Raw genomic sequence first — 22,834 nt, forward strand, 5'->3', positions numbered from 1 at the left:
AATTCATTTATAACTTAATAAATCAGCTTGCAAAATCTGGTAACTTGAAATATTCCTGCCATCTTTGGCTTTCTTTCTCCATTTGTGTGTCTTTTCCTTCACACTGAACAAAAATAGTTTTAATTTGAGAGATAAGGAACAAGTTTTGAAGCATTTATAATAAATGATTTGCTGAACTAGTAAAAAATCATGTGGTGGTGGTGTTTTATACTGCACTTTAAATACTTTTTGCCCTTTTTTACACAATAAAGCCACGTTCAAGTTAGTTGAGAGAACTTTATATCCCCAATATTTTTGTTAAATATTCCAGGCAATAGCACAAAACACAGATCTTAAAGACCGGTTACGCAGAATACATGCCGAATCTATGATCCTTGATTCAGCATCTAATGCAAAACCAAGTCCAGATTTGGTGAAGGTGGGTATGGATTTCCTCTTTCAGTGATGTCTGTTCCTCAAGCCCCTACATCTAGCCAGTGCTGCAGAGCTGCATTTTGTCCTATTCTTCATGTCTTCCCTATGGTGTATTGTGTTAGTGAAGAGTCTGCTTTCATGGTTATGAGCCATTTCTGGTGATGCATTGTGTAATATTTGATTTCAAAGACTTGTGAGCAGTTTTCCTGAGCACACTTCCATTGCTTTTTGCTACTGGTTCCTGGTGTTCTCCCTTGCCTCCTGACTGTTTCCCGTTCAGCATGAACAGAGCTGCTGCCTTGTTACCCTCATGCTACTGTTTCTCTCCCCCTTATTCCCTTGTTAACTTTCAAGTTCTGTAGTTTTTTCTGTTGCCTGTCTAAATATTGTTATCCCAGAACACTGGCTACCAGTGTGGCTCATGTAAGGTTTAGAACAACCATCAGACATTTCTGTGAAAGGATCAAAGAAATGAGATGTACAAGAGCTCTTTCAGCCATTTAGTTTTCTTTATGTGAAGCCAGGGAATCTTCTACATACCCAGTTAGCCAGTTTGGGGCATACTGACGTTCAGACAGTTTTTTGTCTTGCTGCAGAATGCATGTGAATATGGTGTATTTATAGGTCATAGGATCTAGGTGTTGATGGTGCTGGTGAGGGAAGCAAGAACTCTGTTATTTCTGATGGATTTTCCTAAATGTTAACTCATAACTTCTGCTGTGCTTGTAGTATAAATCTTTCATTGGAACTTGAGTGGATGTAATGCTCTAGGTTTTATATAACTTATTATTTCCTTTTATTTTTAAAGACAGTTTAATCATTCTGTCTGTTCGCTTCTGGTTTAGTTCTGTTTTGGTCATATTTAGCTGTTCATTGGTGTTTTGTTTTTTTTTCTTTAATGTAGTTGATAATTCTAATGCCTTTTGCTTTCAATCCCATGAGAATTTGAACAGCACTTAAACTGCTATCCAGACAAGCATTAATGCATTGTTTTTTATTTTCAGGAGTTCTTTATTTTCTTATTTAGTGGAGGTCCTTGCAATGACAATGGATGATTTCTGAAACTTGTTCTATGCACTATATATATATACACACACACACGACAAAAATAGCTTTCAGAAGGTCCTTTAGAGGTTTCATTCACAGATTCCCTCTGGCATGGTTTGGGATGGAACTTAAGGATGAAATCACTTATACTGGAGAAGTTTCATTTTAGATTTGTCTGAGGACTATGGTACCGTACTGCTGCTGTGAGGAAGACAGGGCAACTGCACAAAACTTGGCTCTAAATGATGACATCAGGTGCTATGATAGACCTGTGAAAACTGAAGGTGTATAAACTAGTATCTCAAGCCTTTGCATAAGGTAAAAGTTTAGTTTGTCTATTGGGCAGTTTATGTTGTAGTTTCTCATGCCAGAGTGGGAATATGAAAGAAGACAACCTGAAACTCTGATGTAATGGATATAAAAACCTGCTGTTCTTTTATGAGCCTTTCCTGTTCACTTTCCTCTTAGATTCAAAATAGTATTGGAAACAATCCCCCTAGCAATGCTCACATGTGTAAGATTTTTTTTTTTTTTTCTTATAGGCTAGTGTAAGTGCCTTCCCACAGAATCATAGAATCATAGAATGGTTTGGGTTGGAAGGGACCTTAAAGATCATCTAGTAGAGACAATGTTGAGGTTTCCTCTTCTCTTGCTGCTGTATCAGAAGTATTTTTTTTTTGAAAAAAAATTTTTTGTATGATAACAGTTTGGTTTGTTACCATATCACCATTATCAGCATGTACTGAATAACATTCCATACTACAGTGAAATCTACCAGCAGAAAAGCTTTGAAAGAAGATTTGTCAGTTTGATTATAGATTTGACAGATTGTTCATTATGTTGTTCTGAAAGTAAAACACTACAATTCCTGCAAAATTATGATAGGGCAGTCATGGTTACAAGTTAGTAAAACATGTCATGCAGAAAACCTTGAGAGTAGCTAATACACTCCTTTGGGCCAGGTAGCCCTTTTCGTTAGCATTAGTGGAGTTATCAGGGCAAACAATAGTGCACAATGTTCTCCAACTTTTTTACTGCATCCACAGAATGAACCAGGTCTCCCTGGTCACCTCACCTTTGCTAGGCCACCTTTTGGAACTCTGCTTACGCCAAAGATCTGTAGAGCTTCCACGGGAGGTGTTACTGAGATCTCCATGGCAGTCAAACGTGCCTGCAGCAGCAAAAGCAATGTCACTTATGTGGCTTTGATAATAATCTGGTTTTGGTCAACATGGAGTTATCTCAGGTGTGGATATGGAAGTAAAGCTTTCCAAAGCACAGCATAGTAAATTATCTAGTGAAGAAAGGGAGCTAGGAAGGCATTGCTATTATATAGAAAGCAACGTTGCCCCTCTGAATTTTGTATGCCACTGCACCGCAGGCTTTACATTAAGCAAGGCTTGGGAGGGAAAGGCTAGTTTGTTTGCTAAGATCAGAAGGGAATGTGAATCTAGGATGTAATATAAAGAGATGGGATTTTTGTTCTTTTGGGGACTTTTTGATGATACACTCTGGCTAAATCACTCAAATATCAAAGCTTTTTTACTTTTTTTTTTTTTTTGAGGAAAAAGTACATGCAGCTCCATAACTGATTTACTGATTATGCATTGATTTTTTTTTCCTTCGTTTTTTCTTCTTCTCTTTGGTCTGTTTTACTTTGTTTTTAAATCTCTCTTTGAAACACGTGCTACCTTTCACTAAATTGGAGAGGAGCACGTACAATCTTCTCCCACTGTTTTACAGCCCTTTAAGTTATGCGACTGTGGAATTGCATGCATGAATGCTATTTGTGGTACTTCTCCTCTCAAAACTTTTTTATTTCTTTTAAACAGGAAAATTCAACAGAAGAAAGCAGAGGTCTGGTTCACCAGGTCTCCAATGAAAGCAGGCTGTCTATAGCTGACTCTCTTACAGAATTTTTTGATGCACAGGAAGTCCTGTTGTCTGCTAGCTCTTCAGAAAATGAGGTCTGAGCATTAAGATTGACATCATTCTGATGTAGTTTCTTATCTGCTACTTGACGTGCAGTCTTTCTTAGTACCAACTGAACATCAGATGGCTGCCAGAAAATTAAAATTTTCAAAACATTTAGAAATTAGTATGCTGCCTGTATTATTTGTTATCATTGTGTCTTTACAGTAAAATGTAACAAATGTTATGGAGAAGTCATATGGACACTGAGGCAAATGGCAATTCAGTAGCTAGTATGAAGATACTGCATATTATTGTACTGTCTGCCTTGAGTCGTTACACACGTGCTTAAGAAATTGTATCATAGAAATATTTATTCATACCTGTCCTTGTGGTACCTGTAGGTATCTGGGGGCTGATGTCATGCATATTGAAACTTAATAGCTCGTTTTGTCACCTCTCATGGACACCATAAAATCCTTGGCTTTTGATATGAGGAAAGCTTTCTTAGCCAAGAAGATGAAGCATGTCTTCAGTAAAAGAATAGTTGAATTTTCAATGATGGTGATCTCTCCCAAACTCAGTTGTGTCTTCTTAGGACTTCTTAATACTTTCCTGTACTACTGAAACAGAGCTTAAACAGTTCAAGTCTATTAAAATAGATTTATTGCAGTGGAAAGCAAAAATTTTCATGTGCATATGGGGTTATTTTAATGAGTGATGTATCTTGATTATTTCCCCACCTCACACTCAGGTATCAGATGATGACTCATACGTAAGTGATATCAGTGACAATGTCTCAGAAGATAACCTAAGCAATGACATGGAGAATGAAAGACACACTTTAGGTAAGTTCAGTGTTTTATTATAGCATGTTTTGAGAATTTTCTCTGTTTCTTTTTGTTTGAGATTTTTTTTTCTTCTCTTACTAGAAATAATTTGATATTACAGGTTTTGAGATGTAAATAGACTGCATTTTTTTTCTCTTACAGCCTCAGATTGGTTTTGAACAGCAGATTCTGGCTAACCTGATTAACAGGGCCTGGGCACTGTTGATTAAGCAGGATGATGGTTCTGTATCAGCAGAGAAACACCTGTTTTCTTGGCTGCTTTGGTGCAACTTCAACTCCTTTTCAGTTCCTTTCATGGCCACGGGATTTTTCAAAGTAGCAAGGCCTAGCTGCTTTCTTTTTTTCAAAAAGTAATTTTCTTCTTGTCACTCTTTTTTCAGTCTGCAGTTTAACAACTGCATTCAGAATTCTGTTGTTTTTAGCAGAAGTCAGTGTTTAAAGGAACATGAGAATAATTACACACTGGCAGGCCTGGTGTATGACCATAAGGATTTCTTTTTTGCATGTTTTAATCATGATAATCTTATTAGTACATATGCTTATTTAACTGTCGTGCTAATTAGAGACAGAATCAAAAAGAGGGAGAAGAATTGGTCGTAACAAGCTAATTGGCTTTGTGCCTTCAACCACAATGTTCTTCCCACTCTGTCAATATATTTTTATCTTCAAAAATGCTGAACAGTGGTTTCTTACTAGCAGTTGTTTCCCGATAGTCTCCAAGGGCCAGTGGATCCCTATGAACTTGGGTAGTTTGATATGCATGGAGATCTGTTGTATCTCCAACTGTTTAAAAATTAAGATTTTTTTTTTTTGAATGATAGAAAAAGATATAGATTGATTTATCTCATGATCTGGACCTTAGAAAACTGTTTTAGTGTGGCTGTTCATCTTGTAACAGACTGTCACTGAAGCTCTTCCGTATTAGCAGCACCTCCACATGCTTCTGGTACCTGCTATTTCTGTGCTTTGGGCAGCCTGACACTCCCATTAATAGCAAACTGGATGTCTTTTTCCTACGGGGTTTTAACTGAACCATAAGTTGTGGGATTATGATAAAATGCTCTGGCCACTGTAATGTACAAGGTCAGACCAGATGATGACAACGGTCCAGTCTGGCCTTAAAAATCATTGAGTCTAGCTGGAGGTCAGATGTCGTGATCTCCTTCAGTATTGTTGCTGGCCGTTTGTCACAGCTTTTGCAAACCAGAACTGCATGGGCTTTTCTTTTCATGAGGTGTGGGCAAACTTCACTGTGTAGAAAATTTGGTATCTGAATATCTTAGTTGTTTCCCTACTCTGTTTTGTCACTGGTTTACCCCAATTAGTAGGCTGGGCCAGAATATGTGGTTCAGTCAATTAGTATTCTGCTTTTAATCAGAAGCTATCAAAGGACATAGCCAAATCCCATTTCAGAGAGCTCTTTTAAACAAGGATAAATTTTTAGCATTTATCTCCTTCCTCTCCAGATAACCCTTCATTCCTGAGGTATCTAAGGGAATATCCTTCTTTTTGGCCCTTTCTCATATTAAATAAATTCTTCCAAGAGGGAAGTATAGGATCCAACCTCTTAACAGTGTAATTGTTTCAGGTAGATTTTTTGATTCATAATGCCTATGCCATTTTTATGCAAAAATAAAGAAAGAGGCAGTAGACTGCAAATAGTTCACCTTTCCTTGTTACAGTAACTTGGTCATATGAGATTTTAGGACTTCTAGTTTGTGAGTGGCAGGAAAGATGGAAACTTCTTCCTCAAAAGTTTGAGGCTGCTGATTACACTTGAAAACCTCCATCTGAGGCACGGGCTAGCATACATGGGAGTGATGGAGAAGTTAGCCCTTGTGGTTATCTGTACTTTGTCACTGTTGGAAGCACTGCTGATATCATGCTTATCTCAGTGGACCAGCAGAGGAAATACTGGTTGCAATTGTGCATTTAAGGGTAGTGATTCTTTGGGCACATGCAGCACAGGAAAGATGTGCTGCCCAGTGCTGTTTTAGTTCCTCCAAGACAAAGCTGTGTGAGGAAAGACAGATGAGGACAGGGATTGACAGACTGGGGCTATACCCGATTGTCTCCAAATGGTAACTGATTCTAGGGCAGGAGCTTCCTAGGTGCTTCTAAGGACGTGTAAAGGTAATATGTTCTTGTGGTGGCAACCGTATTGCTCTCTGAAACGAGATTGATGTACAGCTAAGCAATGCAATCACTTCAGACTATTGCCCGTTGCAGAAGCTTGTAGCTCTATTTTGAACCTGCCACAAATCATTTCGTGGCACACTTAGAACTATTTATCCTGTTCCAATTGCTTTGACATAGCAACATAGACCTCAGATATTCATGTCAAGGACTCTTGACATGAGTCCTTTTTTATCTTCAGCAAACCCATAGTCCCACAGTTACTTCAGCTTTTCCATCTTTAAAACAGGCCATTTCTCCACTGATGTATGGGCATATCTAAAAGTTAACATCACTAAAATTTTTTAAATGCTAAGCACCGTGGAAAAACCTCTATGTAAATCTGTGGTACAGTAAATTTCCCTGGTAGGAGTATTAAAAAAATTAGGAAAAGATAGGTAGGAGTTGTTATTATGCTTGGATCTGTAAGTTACACCTTGCAGTCTGAGAAGTGTCAACTTAATTGAAGCTCTGTCAAGGAGGGAGGTTTTATGTCCCTTAAACAGAAAGGAATCCATCTCTGTTACAAATAATAGTTATAATATTTACTCTTTCCAATTCAATGGAAAGCCTAAGACTTTCTTACAGCCTTTAAGGGGAAGGAAGGTAATTTTTTATGCATCTTTTGTACCTGGCATTTACCTCAGTCAACATACAGAAATTAAAAACTTGTTCTTAATTTTATCATTTTTATAACAGGCTATCTTCAAACCACAAGTGAAATACATGAAGGAATTGTGAGGGTGGAAGGAAGTTTTGACAGAACAAAGACGGTTGCATTTTAATGTGTGTTTGCAAAGGGGAAGAAAATAAGTAAACAGTGAATTGACTCGTTCTGCCACTTCTTTCCTTTTCAGACTGTATTTCTGAAAGTGGAATTGGATGCAATTCTAAACGGAGAACGTGTTTACCAGCTCCGTGTCCTAATACGAGTAACATCAGCCTATGGAATATCCTGAGAAATAATATAGGAAAGGATCTCTCCAAAGTGGCCATGCCTGTTGAATTAAATGAGCCACTTAACACCCTTCAGCGTCTCTGCGAGGAGCTGGAGTACAGTGACCTACTAGATAAAGCAGCGCATACACCTAACCCATTTGAACGGATGGTAAATATGTTACTCCAAATACTTAGTAACATTCAAGATAATTAGACCAGAGTACATATCAAAACAACCTGCCAAACAAATGAAGATGTTCTGTTCCGTTTTTCTTTTTCTCCCAGCTGAGTGAGGCAGACTCTCCAAACGTGTGTCTGTACATACTTACATACCCACTATTTTTGACTCTTCTGCATAATTTCTGTTGCTTTGTCAGGAAGTCTCTTTCCTCAAGTACCATGTTGTCCTGCAAGGTTAAACAAAGTAGTATAGTTCTGGTTTGCAGCTCTTACTCTATAAGATTAAAAATTTACAGCAAAAAGGGAGGAGGGGTTGAACTAATATACTTCCCTTTTGAGTATGAAAGCTACAATATATCTTTTTTTAAGGATATCTAATCTGATAACACATTTGTGCATAGAGGATGCTGAGTCTTCCAGCCCTGCACTACTGTGATGTCTTTATAAATGAGCTCCATTTTTTTTATTAACTGGTTTTGTGAAGTTTTGGGGTTGATCCAGAATGTTCAGGATCTCAAAACTGGGCAATATGAATGTATGTTGGGTGCAATAATGGTGTCATCTGCCAGTGCAGAACCCTGAATTCAGCATTTGGCAAAAGAACAAGAGAAAAATGCATTTCAGTTGTTCTGCTTCCAGGTGCACAAGAGCTACTTAATATGCAAGCCTGTAAATAAAGGATTAAGAGCTTTCTAAATTCTCTTAAATGAAAGCTATAGATTGTCCCTTAAACTGAATTAAGCCTTTGCAACTCAATATATCTTATCTTAAAATGAGGTTTTTAATGAATGTAAATAGCCATGTTATAAATACTGTTTGAAAAGCCTCTTGCTCCATTCTGACACTCTGCAAGCGTTACAATTTAGTGGTGGTTCTCATGACAGAGGGTGTGGCTATTAACTGGGGTTTTAGGTGCATAGGTTTTTTTGTTCTCTTGAGAACATACACTAAAAGGAAAAGGAAATGAGCAGTAGTTGTTCATGTGAGAGTGAAAAGAAGCCTTTTCCCTCCTTCCCACACCCAAGGATCTGGAAATTACCTCAGAATGGAGGATTCTTTGCCTTTGAGAAATTCCTGAGGCAAAATTAATGCTAGCTGTTGCATAGTAGTTGCAATAGTTCATAAAAGGCCCATTCTGAAGTGGGTTCAGTTTCTGAAATTGTAAAAGGAGAGAGCATCTAGACTTTCACAAGGTGAGGAAAAGGGAATGAAAAGGGAGAAAAATGGTACAAGAGAGACCTGAATCGAGCAACCGTAAATTCTGATTCTTCAGGTTTAGGAGGAATTATGCTTGAGTCAACTGCAAAAATTTGGAAGGGTTACCTGTGCCTCAGTCATAATCAAGAACAGTTTCGTGATGAGGCAATAGCACACAGTAGATAAAAGGCAATTAAATTCAAACTGCATCAGAAATAGCAAACTTGGTGAAAGCTCATCCAATACTTCTGTGCCATGTTCAGGAAAGGGATAGTTGGTAGATCCATAAAGTCACAGACCATAAAGACCATTACTATAAAAGCCAGTTATAATACAAAATCTAACAGCGATTTTTAATGTTACTGCTTTGAACTGTGTTGCAGAGTGCTAAGCTGTTTCAAACAGTTTTCAGAAATGCTGTTTTTAGTTGATGAAATTTGCAGTGTTTGGCCCTAATAAGTCCATCCCTGGACTATTGAATGACTCTCTGAAAACTGAATAATTCTCTAATGTGTGAGCTAGTGCTTAACTTGCAGGAGGAATGCACGTTTGTAGTCTGCAAATGATTGGAAAAATACAGAATCTGATGTCAGGATAAGACCTTATTTTTTTTCTTATGTGAAATCAGAATATAGCAAATATATTAATATTTATTAGTATTATCTATTAGTATAGCAAAAATTGTGCATGGCTGTGGTAAATCAATTAATTAAAATTCCACATATATTATTTCCAGGTGTATATAGCTGCATTTGCAGTCTCTGCGTATGCATCCAGTTACTACCGAGCTGGAAGTAAGCCATTTAATCCTGTACTTGGAGAAACCTATGAATGTATTCGTGAAGATAAGGGTTTCCAGTTCTTTGCGGAACAGGTACTGTATGCTGCAACCCTTAATTTGCTACTTGATACACTTCTTAATTCTAAATGCATGGCTGGAATCTTCTGGAATTAAGCAAAATACAAAATTACTTTACGTAACCTGAGCCCAGCAAAACTCAAGAGATGCTGCAGAATTAGAAATGAAGGAAATTGTTTTTTGAGGAAGTCTGCTAACTGAGATGGAACATGACAGCCAACAGCTGACACTTGAGAAGCCAAGGCTGGCAGGCTGCCTACTACAGTAACTAGATAACTTGGTTAAGCAGAGTGCAGTTCCCCATGCTGAAATCTGATTACAACTGCAAGAAGCATTCACATTCTTGTCATTTTCTTTTGTGTGTGATCATTAAAAATATTGTCTCTTCAGCTGTTTAATGTCTTCTTTTATAACAAATATTTCCCTTGTGTGAGTCAATCAACCACTAATATTTTCTATGGCACCATGAATATTTCTGCTTCCTGTCCAAATACTTTGTGGGCTAAGCCTTTCAAATCTGGTACCACAGCTTAGTAGGTGAATTATGTATACAACACATCAAGGTTCTGAGTGTTTATGAAAATAATTCCCCAGTAGGAGAATAATTATTAAGTATGGGCGAAAAATATTAAATTTAAACCAGCCATGTTACCAAAATTGCTAAGCTTGAGACATATGGTAAAAAGAGATAAAAAATAATCTGGTGCCTAGCAGAGTAAGAATGATTGAAAGCTGTCTCATTCTGTCTAGACATAACCAAAAAAAAAATTACAAAAAGTGCAGTGGGCAAACGTGTACGACCTAGAAATTTGATCAGAGAAAGCCTTCTAAGAGGCTTCCTTTATGAAACAAGAAGTGGTTTTGTACATTGTGTTTTGGAACTGACAAAAAGGAGTGCTATGTGATCTTCCCTTAGTCTTGGGAAATGTCACAGGCAAGCGTAAAAATAAGGAAAAAACAAAAAAGCAAAACAGTCAAAGCAAGAATCAAATTGAAAGTAATGTATCTGGATCTTCATTGTGTTACTTCAGTTCTAAGATGATGTGTGTAGAGCACTGCAGTGGTGAATAAAGGTTAGTACTGAGCTTAATGTTAGATTGAATTAAAGGAAGAGATTTTCCCCTGAATTTCAGATAAATCAGTGCAAAGGCTACTTTTTTTAAAGAGGAATTTTAATACATGAGGGGGCTTGAGCTGTTAACAAATGCTGTTCTAATACATGCAATAAGTGACATGAGTTTATAGAGTGGTAAAGTTACTGTAATAGTATGGGGTGGAAGAATATTAGGAAGGGAGGGCAATATAGGAGGAAAGACATTTCATGCAGTTTGCAAGCATTAAATATTTCTCTTTGCATCAGGAGCTGTTGCTTATTGCTTGTTTGTGCAAGCATTTTGATGCTTACTCTAGATAACTTGTTAGTGCAGATAGTATGTGATCCATGAAATAGATAGGCAAAATGTATAAAATAACAGAGATTCTGTTCTATCACTAGAGTGAGTTTAGAATAGCCCCACTTAACTCCATGACCTTACTCTGGAATTATAACCGTTTAAGTGGGAGCTAAGTTTAACCCATGAATTATAGTCACATCTGGGGTTAATCTTGGTGCAGTATGTGAGAGAGAGTGTTGCTTTTGTTGGATTAGGGCATAGCTGAGAGTAATTAGTACTATTTTCTTTTTTTTTTTTCTTTTTAAACCAAGTAGGGAATGTTCAATAAATAACTGGATGCCTGCAAAAAAAATGCTTGATAACAGATTTGTAAAATGAGTAACAAAGAAGAAAATAAAAGTGCATTTGAGCCATGTAGGTGGTTAAGAAATTAAATTCATAGTAGGAAATAGAAATTTGACTTGAAAATAAAGTTGTCTATCAAAAGAACAGTAGGCATTACACATCAAAGAGTTGGTCCTGGTCAGTTGTTAGTTGTGTTCACCCAGAAGGGAGATTTTACAGCCAAGGAGGAGTGGCTGCTTTCACTTTGTGAAGTTACTTTATTATTCACTATTCCCTTTTAATAGTCTGAATTGTATATTTCTTTATTTACTCACAGTCCTTGCTTTGCTATTTTGTGGTTGCCCTAATTCATGTATATGCTATTACCCAAAGCTGATAAAATGCAGTGTGCATGGTTAGTGTTTCACACTACTTGCGGTAGTAGGGGTTGCTAGATGGAATTTCATGGCTTGATTTCTCCACCCGTGGCCCCTTGAGAGTTGCTGATCACTGTCTCCTCCCTCATAGTTAGGCTTTTGTGGGTATTTAGTACAGAAGAATTTGGCCCTTCGTTTTTTTTATTTTTGTCTGTGTGCTTAAAGTGCAGCTTGTGTTAATATATTAAGGGGGCCTTAAGGGTAAATGTAATTTTCACATTAGAGACAACGTACAAAATATATAGTTAGATTTTCACTCGATGAACAAAATTCACAGGCCTTTTAAAATAAGCGCTTCCCATTTCTTTCAAGGCTTCTTAGGTCTCAGTAGTTTATTAATCTCACTGACTCCTCCTGCAGGACACAACTGCAAAAGGAAAGTAAATGTTCAATTTGTAAATACCATATATGAATGAAAAACGAAGGAGAAAAAAAAAAAAAACAGAACCCAAACCAAAATGACTGTTCAAGTGTTAATATGTCCATCTTTTTTTTTTCTCCTTTCATGTCTTGCTGTTTAGGTCAGTCACCATCCACCTATTTCTGCATGCCATGCTGAATCTGTGAATTTTGCTTTTTGGCAAGGTAACTCTTCAGTCTATCATTTATTTTTACAGTGTTCATAGTATTTTCATTGTATGTCTAACATGAAATATCCAGAAACTGGGAAACGGTGAAATTCCCTGCTTAAATTGTATTAGAATGGCTTTAAGAAATGCTAGCCTATACTTACATGCATGCTTCTTACTTGGATGTTCTGTCATTACAAAAACGTTCAAGTTTTTTTAAATAACATTAATTGATTATTCTTTTCATGTACAAATATCTTCACTTCTTTAAAATCAGGTTTGTTTTGAAGGGGGTTCTTTAGTAAAGAAGAGTTGTACCTCAAGCTGTTTATAAAACAAAGAAGCTAGAACACAGCCTGAAAAACTACAAGTTAAATCCTGAGCCTTGGCAGATCTTGTAAACCTGTTCTGAAAAAAATTTCCAAAAATGAGCATAACAGGAAGGATAAATATATTTACCATGTCTTTCTCTGCTGGCGTTGTTATAGTATGTAAGATTTCGTGCTATTTGACTACTAACATTGTGTTTCAAAACAAGTGTGTTGGAGGTTTGTTTGCTGTGTAGTGCTGGTGAAGATGTCAGCCAGTCACAGTACCTGTGTGGTTAGATATTTTTGGAGTGTGCACAGAATGTAACTATGCCTTTTAACTCAGTTAAAATCCTTCACCTAGAAGTTTGTCAAGTCACAATGTAGCCATATTATAACTTTAATTCTGTTATGATTGACCTTGCTGACTTGATTATAGTTATTACGGATGAAGCCATACTGAACAGAAATTGGAACTCTGTCATTAGTCTGGGTTTCATTATTCAATATAATTCTTTGCTTTGTAAACAAACACAGGGACGGGATTCCTTTTGTTCTTAGCTGAATAGCAGAGGTGACCAGAAATTTATTCAGTAACTGAAAACTATAAATAAGACTAGATAGCAGCCTGTCTCAATAAAAAATTATGAGACTGATTTGTTCAACAGATCTTGACAACTGTTATCACTCAAATATTTTAACACTTGCATTGAGAGAAAAAATCTCTTCTGTAAAGATGAGAGCTGAGAATCTGATCAATGAGAGAGTCTGAGATTTGGTCTTCACGAGCACAGCAGACTCAGTCAGGGTACTGCAGGGTTTTTGGGGTTTGTTTTGTTTTTAAATGTGGCTGGCTGAGCTTATGAGAGATCTAGACAACGATTTTTATCCAATGCAAAAGCAGCTTGTAAATACTGTGGCCTCTTGTTATGGGGTATATTAACTTAGGTGGAAAGATTAGCATCAAATTAATCATAAAGGTAGCTGGTCAATGAGGCAAGTTCTTTCTGTGTGCAAAGATCTTTTCACTTACCATATTATCTCCTCAGCCGAAAAGGAGACAGTCCTCAGCAACATTGCCAGAGTAGTGCTGTCATCCCACCAGACACTGACTTTAGTTCATCTGTTTCAACATGAAGAAATCTCTTGATCATCTCTAGTGAGCCAGAAGACTGGGTTCTGACAGGGACAGTTATTTTGGAATTGTTTCCCTGACTTAGGAAGCTGACTCTGCTTCTGCAAAGGAATGTGGACACACGAAGATGGAAATGCAGAGTAGAAAGTTCCAGCTATTACAGCATCTGTGCCTGAATTAGTCTGAGCATAGCTTTGAAATAATACTTTGCTTTCCTTTGCTGTCCTAAAATTTTTGCATGATCAAGCTGCACACTCGTTCCCAAGATATTTCCCGGGTACTGACCTCTGTGGGACAGCTTTTCCGTTTATGAGAACACAGAACATAACACAATCTGATAATACATTCTAACTGTTAAACTCAGCAGGGCATGCCTTTGCTCTTTCTCTTCCATCCCACTGCAGAAGAGAGAAAGCTAGTACAGAATTCTGCTCAAAGTCATCATACTCAAGGTGGGTTTGGACCTCTTATTGTGCAGTATAGGAATCACAACAGAATTGCTGTCACTAAAGATGCTGACCCAGCATCAAACTTCACAACCAAAAAAACAAAAAGGTCCTTTTCTCAGGTGATAAGAAAAGGATCATTTTTTTCAAGAGGAATTATGCCCTATGACCCATTCCAGCCTTTTCAATGGTAGGCAGCTTGGTGTGGCTCAGTCCTATCACTTGCACATATATACTCTAGAGGTATGTAATCTCCCAGCTACAGTTTGAGCATCTATCTCACAGCCAGCATAGCAGCTTCCCCCCACAACTGCATAGGAAACAGTGTTTTGGTTTTCCTGGTGTTAGTACTAGCATCTCTTTGAGACTAGAGATTAATTTTTCCCTCTTTTTTGGATTGGGCAGGGAATGGAGTTCCTGGTGTCTAATACAGCAAGGATACTATTCCCCTGAGCTCTGAAGTTATGAAAGTTACTGCCTGATTATCTAGACCAGTTTAACTCTATACCCCTTCTGCCATGCTTCTCTGTCTGTTTCTTTCTCTTCCAGGTGTTTTTGCTTAATAAATTTGGCTAAACTTGCATTGAGATTTCTCATCTTTTTTTTGTGAGAAATGACGTGAGACTTAGACACATCTTTCTGTGATTCAGACAAGATTTTAAAAGGCCAGTTAAACTTACAGAGGAAGTTGGACTAAATCCTTCTGCAATTTTGTGCCCTTTGAAACATTCTCTTGCTTCTTCACTGTGGATGTTCTTAGTTGCTATATTTTTGTATTTGAAATTCTGCTTTTATTTTTGGAAATGTCTGCATTCATTCACTAGCAACTGGACTGCCGAGAAATATATGCTTTCTGTAGCTTATTCAAATTGCCCTCTTTTGAAAAAGTTTTTGAGAGAGGACTTTTAAACCTTTGTTGCTTTGCTATTTAAATAACCAATAATGTAATGAAAAACAAAACAAAACCATGTTTGAAGGTCCACAACCTTTGAACACTTTTATTATGTTGCACTTTTTTATTTTGCATTTCTTGAAAATAAAGTAGAACCCAGAAATACCTGTGACTATGACTAAACTTGTCTTTTTTTTTTTTTTTTTCCCCTCTTCCTGTTTCAGATGTAAGATGGAAAAACAAATTCTGGGGAAAGTCCATGGAAATTGTTCCAGTTGGTACAACACACATAACTCTTCCAGCGTAAGTGCTGCAGTCGTGCATTGCTGTTCACGCGCAGGCACAGACATGCTTGTGCACGCTGGAGCCACATTTATGTAGATGAGAACAAGCTGTGCTGTGCCATATTAGACCTTTGGAAGAATTGATCATTATGATTTAGTTGCGGGGGGGGGGAAGAAACCACCCAACCAAAACCAGAAGCATAAAACAGAAGCACTAATTCTTCCAAAGATTATGAAAAAAAGAAAGATGAAATAGAAATCATCACTCCTATGTATCTTCAAAAAAGCAAAGCTGGTATTTTCCATACTTCAGTTGAATTTCAAGCTTCATGCATTTTAAATTCACGGGAAAAAACTGCGTGGTAGAGGAAGCTATAAATTCTTTTGCTTGAATATGGGTTTGGAGGAGGGGGTGGTGGTGTTTTTGTTGCTGTCTTTTGTACCTGTATTTGTACAGACCCTAATACCATGGGGTCCTGCTCTGTAGGTGAGGCCAATAACTGTCATCACTGCAAAAATAATTATTGTAAGTGATAAATAGAACCAGTTGCATATCTGGTGTTTATTATCCAAGGAACTAAGCAGCCACTGTAGTTAAGTGTTGAGTATAGTTTAATTTTTAAAAAAAAAAAATAAAAAGAAATAAAATCTGCAGTGTTCCTATGCTGGCTTGTCAGAGTGCGCATTATAGATCAACAATTAAGATCCCTTAAAATTTGGCCTGTATCCATTATGTTTGCAGAACCAGAGGTCTAAAGGTTGAGTAGTGTTCCAATTAAATCTGTTTTTCAAAAAGAGTCTACAAAATTAATTATTCTGCCATCTGAAAAAAAAAAGAGAAAAATAACTCAAGAACCTAGCCCTCATCAGACTAAGCGACTGAGCATGCCTTTTTCTTTTGAGTGGGTAAAATTGCAATATAGTAAAATAGTATCCAAAAGATAATGTATATAACATGTGTACACAGCGGCTAGCCTAAGCCGTGGAGTGCAAGGTCTTTAGGATGTGAGTGAGGGTTCAGAGACAAGGTAGCTAATAGATTAGGGCCCATGGTATGCTGATGAACTGGAAAATAATCTGATTCATATGCGGTCTCCATGTGCTGGTTTGTATCCCTGTGTATCTGATACAGAATGGGGTACAAAAAAGGTACTGAGGCTATAGGCAAAAATTAAGCATTAGTACTGAGGTTATTTTTGGAGCAAATCCAGTATTTTTAGCATGCATAATAGAGCATGTGACCTGCAGGTAGGGGCAGGGAAACAAGTTACTCTGGGGTAAATTGGCCGCATATCTGCTAGTCTGTAAAAACTGTCCTTGTGCATACTCTTACAATGCAGCAAGTGAAAGCAAGTGATGAAGGGGAGGTAAGGAAAGATTCTAATATCCTTATGGGATGTGTGCAAGGCAGTTGCTATGGGGAAACTGGTGCTTTGTACGTTTGCCCTTTACCTTACCGGTAGCAACTTGTCTATCAATACCCAGAACAAATTGTAGAATATATGTCTTCATGAGACTTTTATTTTCTTGAGGTTTTATAAGAACATCTACTTTAATAAAAGGTAAAATGTTGTATTACCTATTTGTCCTGGTTTGGCCTAAACCAGGCCGATTTTCCTTTCAGTGATTTTTGCTTTCAGCTAAGTCTCCTCTAAGTAACTGCACTTTCTGAAACTAACTGCATGTTTGCAGACAGTGTCTGCCTCCAGGACTGATAACGCCCGAAGTTTGTAGTTATCGCTGAGGCACCGGTAGGGATGTTGTGCAGTAAGGCTCTTGCTGTACTTATTCTTAGAGAAACCAAGGTCACTGCTGAATTCCTCACTGCTTATGAGTGAAGAGCCGAAGGGGGGTCGCAGCTGCAGGGGGAGTAGACAGGGCAGGTGACCCAAAATTGATCAACGAGGGTATTCCATCCCACACACGTCATTCTCGGTATAAAGGGGGGGGATCACGAGGGTCTCGCTCTCTTTCTGCTATGGCTGGTGTCCAAGGAGGACTCCGTCTGTTTTCCTGCTGCCCCCGATCCCGATCTGTGTATCCCTGAATCCAGCTCTCAACCGTCGCTAGGCCCAGCCTGGGCCTTCCCGGAGCCTGCCCTGCAGTGCCGGTGGTGACGTGGCTGACTTCAGGGGAGCTCAATCTTGGTTTTGTATATATATTTGTATATATTTGATTATTTCTATTATTATTATTATTATTATACTCTTTTTCATTATTATAGTTTATTAAAACTGTTTTAACTTTCCAACCCGGAAGTCTCTCTCCCTTTTCCCTTTCCCTTTCCCTTTGGGGGGAGGGGGAGGGGGATAACAGAGGGCATCTGCCACAGGTTTAATAGCTGGCCCAGCTTTAAACCGTGACACTATTGGTATTTGTTCATCTCTCCCTGTCTGCTGTCTTCCAGTGTGCAACTGCATCTTGAACTACCTAGTGAGAACTTTTGTTCTAGCCTGAAGCACACACATAGGCTCAGCCGTGAGAGCTTGAGCCAAGCTCGTTCCACTCATTAAGTCTTCTGATGACTCCGGTGGCCCATGTCTTTGTGTTTTCAGTTGTCACTGTTACAAGCTGTGAAAGGAACATTTCAGCCAGTAGAAGATATTAGAATGATTACTTTTGGAAACTTAAAACTGGTAAAGAGGGACAAGTAAATTGAGAGAAAACTGAATTCAAGACCAAAGTTTATAGAAGTGAAAAGGGTTTTCTAGGAGACAGGATTGTTGTCATAGGGTATGTTTTTGAGAAGGCATGGGACAAGAAGATGAGGCATTCCAGCAAAAAAAATTTGTCGTGTTTTTCTGTTTAAGTTCTCTGCAATTTTTTTTCACAAGTTTATGAGCTTGTTTGAACATGGCATGAGATTTTTTTTCTTGTGTGTATTTTTCTTACAGTTTTAAAGACCATTTTGCATGGAACAAGGTGACATCTTGCATCCATAACATCTTAAGTGGGCAAAGATGGATTGAACACTATGGAGAGATCATCATCAAAAATCTTAATGACGACACTTGCCACTGCAAACTGACTTTTGTAAAGGTACTACAGCAGTAACCACAGCAGTTTTTAACAGACATAGCACTGGGTGGATGCTCTCTGCTGAAGCTCAGTACAACTGCTTCCAAGCTGTATTTTCGCATAGTTCTGATGTAATTACCTGTGATTCTTTGAGAAACTCTGAATGAACTGCCGCTCACTAGGTAGAGCCAGACAAGAAAGAGAAGTAACAACTTTCAGGTGATTCCACTGGAGATGCAGAAAAGTATGAGGAAAGGAAAGGAAGAAATATGATTAAAAACTTACTCTGTGTTTGATGAGAGAGGTAGGCACAAGGTGTCTACTGCCAGTGGTTTACCACATGCCTTCTGCTAACCCATTGGCATGTGCTGTGGTTGCATTCATTCAGCAACTGCAGAACCAGTGCTTATGCGGGATGCTTCACCCGATGCTCTTTTCTAGTCCTTTGCAGGTACTCGGAGAAGTTTAAGTGAGAGGTTGTGATGTTACTCAAAGCTTTTGCTTCAGTACAAGGCATCAAGATATGACTACCTCAGGAAATGCTCTTATAAGTGAAATTAAAATTAGTTTTTGGCAGTAGATGACTTCTTCCTAGTAAAGGAAAATCAATGAATATCTAAAATGATGCCAAAATTTCTAAACTGAGAAATAGTTTTGCAACCCATGCTATAGGAGACTTACCTCAACCTGCATTTTCTGTATTTGATCGCTGGAGAAAGGGCTGTGCTTTACATAGAAACAGACCATATAGATACAAGCTAAGTACTTCAATGTACCTATGCAGAATGGCATGCTCAGCAGCAGAAGGAAAGTTTCCTTTTCTTATTTCTTTTCCTGAATACTTTGTGCTTTCTAAGAAGCATTACGGTGATTTTTTTTTCCAAATACTCGTTTGAAAGTACTGTAATGTATTTGCAGAGTTGCAGTGGATGGTTAGAGTTCAAATTTTAAAGATTGAGAGCCTGCAAATCTTACACCTTTGATATTGTAAATTGTCTAAAGTGGAGATTACTGTATCAGTTCCTTCTCTTCCTCTTCTGCAAATTTGGGGAAGATGTAGATAACTAAGTCAGGAGTCAGTGTTACCTGTCATTGGGCAGAATTCAAGGTCAGCTATGCTTCACCTAGTACTGCCCCTAAAAAAAGGCAAACAAAATACAGTTCTCAGTGTTAATATTTTAATAAGCCGATTAATAGTACGAACAGTTGTTTGCATATGATATTGTAATGCACATGTAAATGAATAGTTTTCATTTCAGAAAACCACTCTACAGCATGGTGCTACTGACATGGCAAAATCACTCACACTTGACCTCTTATGCACCTTTTTTCCCCTTGTTCCTTTTAATTCTAGGCAAAGTATTGGAATCCAAATGCACATGAGATAGAAGGCAGTGTCATGGATAAAGCTGGGAAAGTTGTGCATCGACTCTTTGGGAAGTGGCATGAAAGTTTATACTGTGGAACAACTTCATCTCCAAACTGCATATGGAGAGCAAGTTAGTGATCAGAATGGCTAACGTACAGAACTTCAGATCTGCTTGAGAATAAGCTTACTATTTTAATCTCTTTAATAGGCCCAACTTCTTGTTATTTCTATGTGGAATATTAGATTTTTGTCAAGCATTTAAAATTTAGACCAGAAGAATACATCATTTAACTTAAATAATATGGAGAACTTAATTCCACGGCTTTCTGCATTTTTCTCCGTTCTCCCTCATCTCCATTCTCCCCCATCTTCACATTTGGGCATGAAGTGGGTATTGAGGACTCTAAAAGGAAGGAAAAAAAAAAAGGAACAAAACTCCCCACTTTTTATGTAGAGAAGTGTTATGTATTTCATGTATTAAACATTAGAGGATAGCCCACAAAGCTCAGTTCTGTAATGCCAGCCATATCTGAACTTCTCCCAGACTTGTGAGGTTTTGTCTACTGTAATTTGAAAAAGCACTTGATAAAAGCATGGCCTTCATCACAGTTATGCTCTGATTCAGCTGAGAGAACAGAAAGCTGTTTTGTTGCAGTGCAATTATCAAGGGGGATGTTGTCTTTTGTCACATTATTAAAAAGCTCTTATTGCCCCAGAATTGAGACTGTGGTTCAGAGATGAACAAATGACTGAGGGGAGCTTGAAATTTTCCTTCTAAAGATAACAGCATTTAATTGGAATTCTGAATGTACTCTTTTCTTCTGTAGATCCAATGCCTAAAGGTTATGAACAGTGGTATGGATTTACTCAATTTGCACTGGAGTTAAATGAACTGGACCTGCAAACTAGGTCATTACTCCCATCCACTGATACACGTTTTAGGCCGGACCAAAGGTAAGAAGTTTTAAATATCTTCCTCAAATAGTTCTTAATCTTCTGTACGCTCACTTTACCCTAAGCTCTGACTATTTTGTGTAGATACCTGCAGGGTGTTTCTATTTCTACATTAATGTACATCTGAAACAGACATTTTAATCACTTATCAAGAGATGGTCTAGTCATTTTGGACCAGTGTTTCCTAAAATTTGGTCTTGGATGATTCTAGATAGCTGCCTTTCCAAAGATGTTAAAACTTTAGGTACTGGATGTTGAACATACTGTGTTTGAATAGCCAAAAACTGAGACACTTGAAATTTCTTTCTCCAGTGGAATTTCTACTCTTGCTAACTTCCAAGGAAAAGAATATAATATAAGGATGGCTCTGAGCTTGTTATGAGAGTTACTTTTCCTTGAGTACTTTTTGATAGTGCAGTTGTCTGCAGATGTAGCTGTTTAGCTTTCAAACACTGTGAACTGCCTGCTGTAAAGATTAGATTCTGGAGCTGTAGAGGACCTGTCAAAGATGGGGGACAGGAGCACCGATTGTGTTTCTTCTCACCTCTGGTGCTACAGGTTTCTAGAAGAAGGGAATATTGAAGGAGCTGAAATGCAAAAGCAGAGGATCGAGCAGCTACAGAGAGAACGACGGAAGGTACTGGAAGAAAACAATCTAGAGCACCAACCTAGATTTTTCAGGTACTGTATAATTCTTAGCATATGCTACCATTTACTGAAATTCTTATTATAGATCTGGTTCTAAACTGCCATAGAGCAGGCTCCATTTTTTTCCAGGTTTCTTCTATCTTGATTTTTTTACTTTGGCAATGTAGAACACTCTGGACTTAGCTAAAACTTAGGATTATATATCGCTTTTTCATTTGTGCATCTCTGAATTTCTTTCTAATTTTTTCTTGCCTTGATGGCGATTGATATTTAGTCTACGTTTGAATTTGCCTGAGTGAATGTAGCATCTTTGATTCTTTCAAGCAAAGTGAAGTAGCTGGGTTTAGCTTAATTATCTCTGCTGAACTTCTGCTGAAATAAGTGGGATTGCCTTGTGCAGAAGTGTGCTGAGTTGGGGCCTTTCATTTCCAGGGCTATTTTTGAACATGTTTCCTCTATATGATGGGGAGAGAATTATCATTCAGAGGGCACTTTATTTCTTCCTATTGTAAATTAATTAACAGGAGACTTCAGCCATAGAAAGACAAAAATGAATGCTAGTCAGGTTGTGGCCCTTCAGCTTCTCTGTTCTCCTGCAATGAAAGAGTTGGAGCCAAGGTGAATGTTGTATGGGCCTATGTATCACAGTTAACAGATCTGGGATCCTAGTTTTTTTCTGGATAGATAGGTACTGTACTTCTGAGGAACACCGAAACATTTAAAATAGGTGCAAAAAGGGAATGGCTCAGACCACTACATGTCTGACAAGCTGGTGAGCTAACTCGTCACATGTCAATCACACCTACTAAAGAGAATCAAATGTTGTTTCTAGCAGGCTAAAAAGACAGGATAGAGGCAAAGTTTAATACTTCGTAATTGTATATTCACAATGAGGACTGTGAATGCAGATGAGGATTTAAATCCCTACAATGAGGATTTGAAAATTGAGATTTGTGCTGCAGATATTTAAATAACAGAATAAAAAATTTAATTACTATATAGCAAAAATGTTACCCAGTGTTAGAGTAGACATGAATTATGTATATGGCTTTTCAATAGTGATTTCCCTCTTCAATAAATCAAAAGCCTTGATTTACTTAAAAGAATAATTCGCCATTGTGCCAAAAATGTTGTACACTAGATTAAAAGCAGACTGATTCCTTCAGGGTATGCTCACTAGTGCAATGAGTCTTCCCTCTTGTCTGAGAGCTATAGGCTCTTTTTACACAATAAATGTGGTGAGCCATCTTTGGAGAGGTAAAAGGGAAGCTTCCACTTTCCACTCAAAGCTGCCTTTGAGACCATGAAATAAACCTGGACTGTAGTTTTAAGTGCTGAGCCCTGGCATGTGATAGTGAAATCAGAGTGTTGATCCCAGCTGAACACTGGGCTACTGAGGTGCATCTCTAGGACGCAGTGTAGATATACCAGTTCGACTCTCCAAGCTATCTTGCCTTGTTTGAAGGCTGTACTGAGTTGTACT

At 37.9% G+C, this 22,834-nt stretch overlaps 1 protein-coding gene across 8 annotated transcripts in view; it reads left to right on the top strand.

Moving 5' to 3' along the window:
• The window catches only part of OSBPL3 (oxysterol binding protein like 3), a 99,788-nt gene that overhangs the window by 71,325 nt on the left and 5,629 nt on the right, over positions 1–22,834 (top strand). For 6 of the 8 annotated variants that reach the window (XM_068405563.1, XM_068405568.1, XM_068405566.1 and 3 more), the window contains 11 exons: positions 311–418; positions 3,294–3,428; positions 4,127–4,220; positions 7,256–7,506; positions 9,451–9,588; positions 12,250–12,313; positions 15,303–15,381; positions 18,257–18,401; positions 19,735–19,879; positions 20,577–20,703; positions 21,262–21,384. In XM_068405563.1, the coding sequence (XP_068261664.1) occupies positions 311–418; positions 3,294–3,428; positions 4,127–4,220; positions 7,256–7,506; positions 9,451–9,588; positions 12,250–12,313; positions 15,303–15,381; positions 18,257–18,401; positions 19,735–19,879; positions 20,577–20,703; positions 21,262–21,384 (1,409 nt within the window). The remainder of the gene's footprint in view (positions 1–310; positions 419–3,293; positions 3,429–4,126; positions 4,221–7,255; positions 7,507–9,450; positions 9,589–12,249; positions 12,314–15,302; positions 15,382–18,256; positions 18,402–19,734; positions 19,880–20,576; positions 20,704–21,261; positions 21,385–22,834) is intronic. The other 2 variants (XM_068405569.1, XM_068405570.1) reach the window with 1 other exon arrangement.

Source organism: Nyctibius grandis, chromosome 7, assembly GCF_013368605.1.
Source record: "Nyctibius grandis isolate bNycGra1 chromosome 7, bNycGra1.pri, whole genome shotgun sequence".
Classification (NCBI taxonomy): Eukaryota; Metazoa; Chordata; class Aves; order Nyctibiiformes; family Nyctibiidae; genus Nyctibius; species Nyctibius grandis.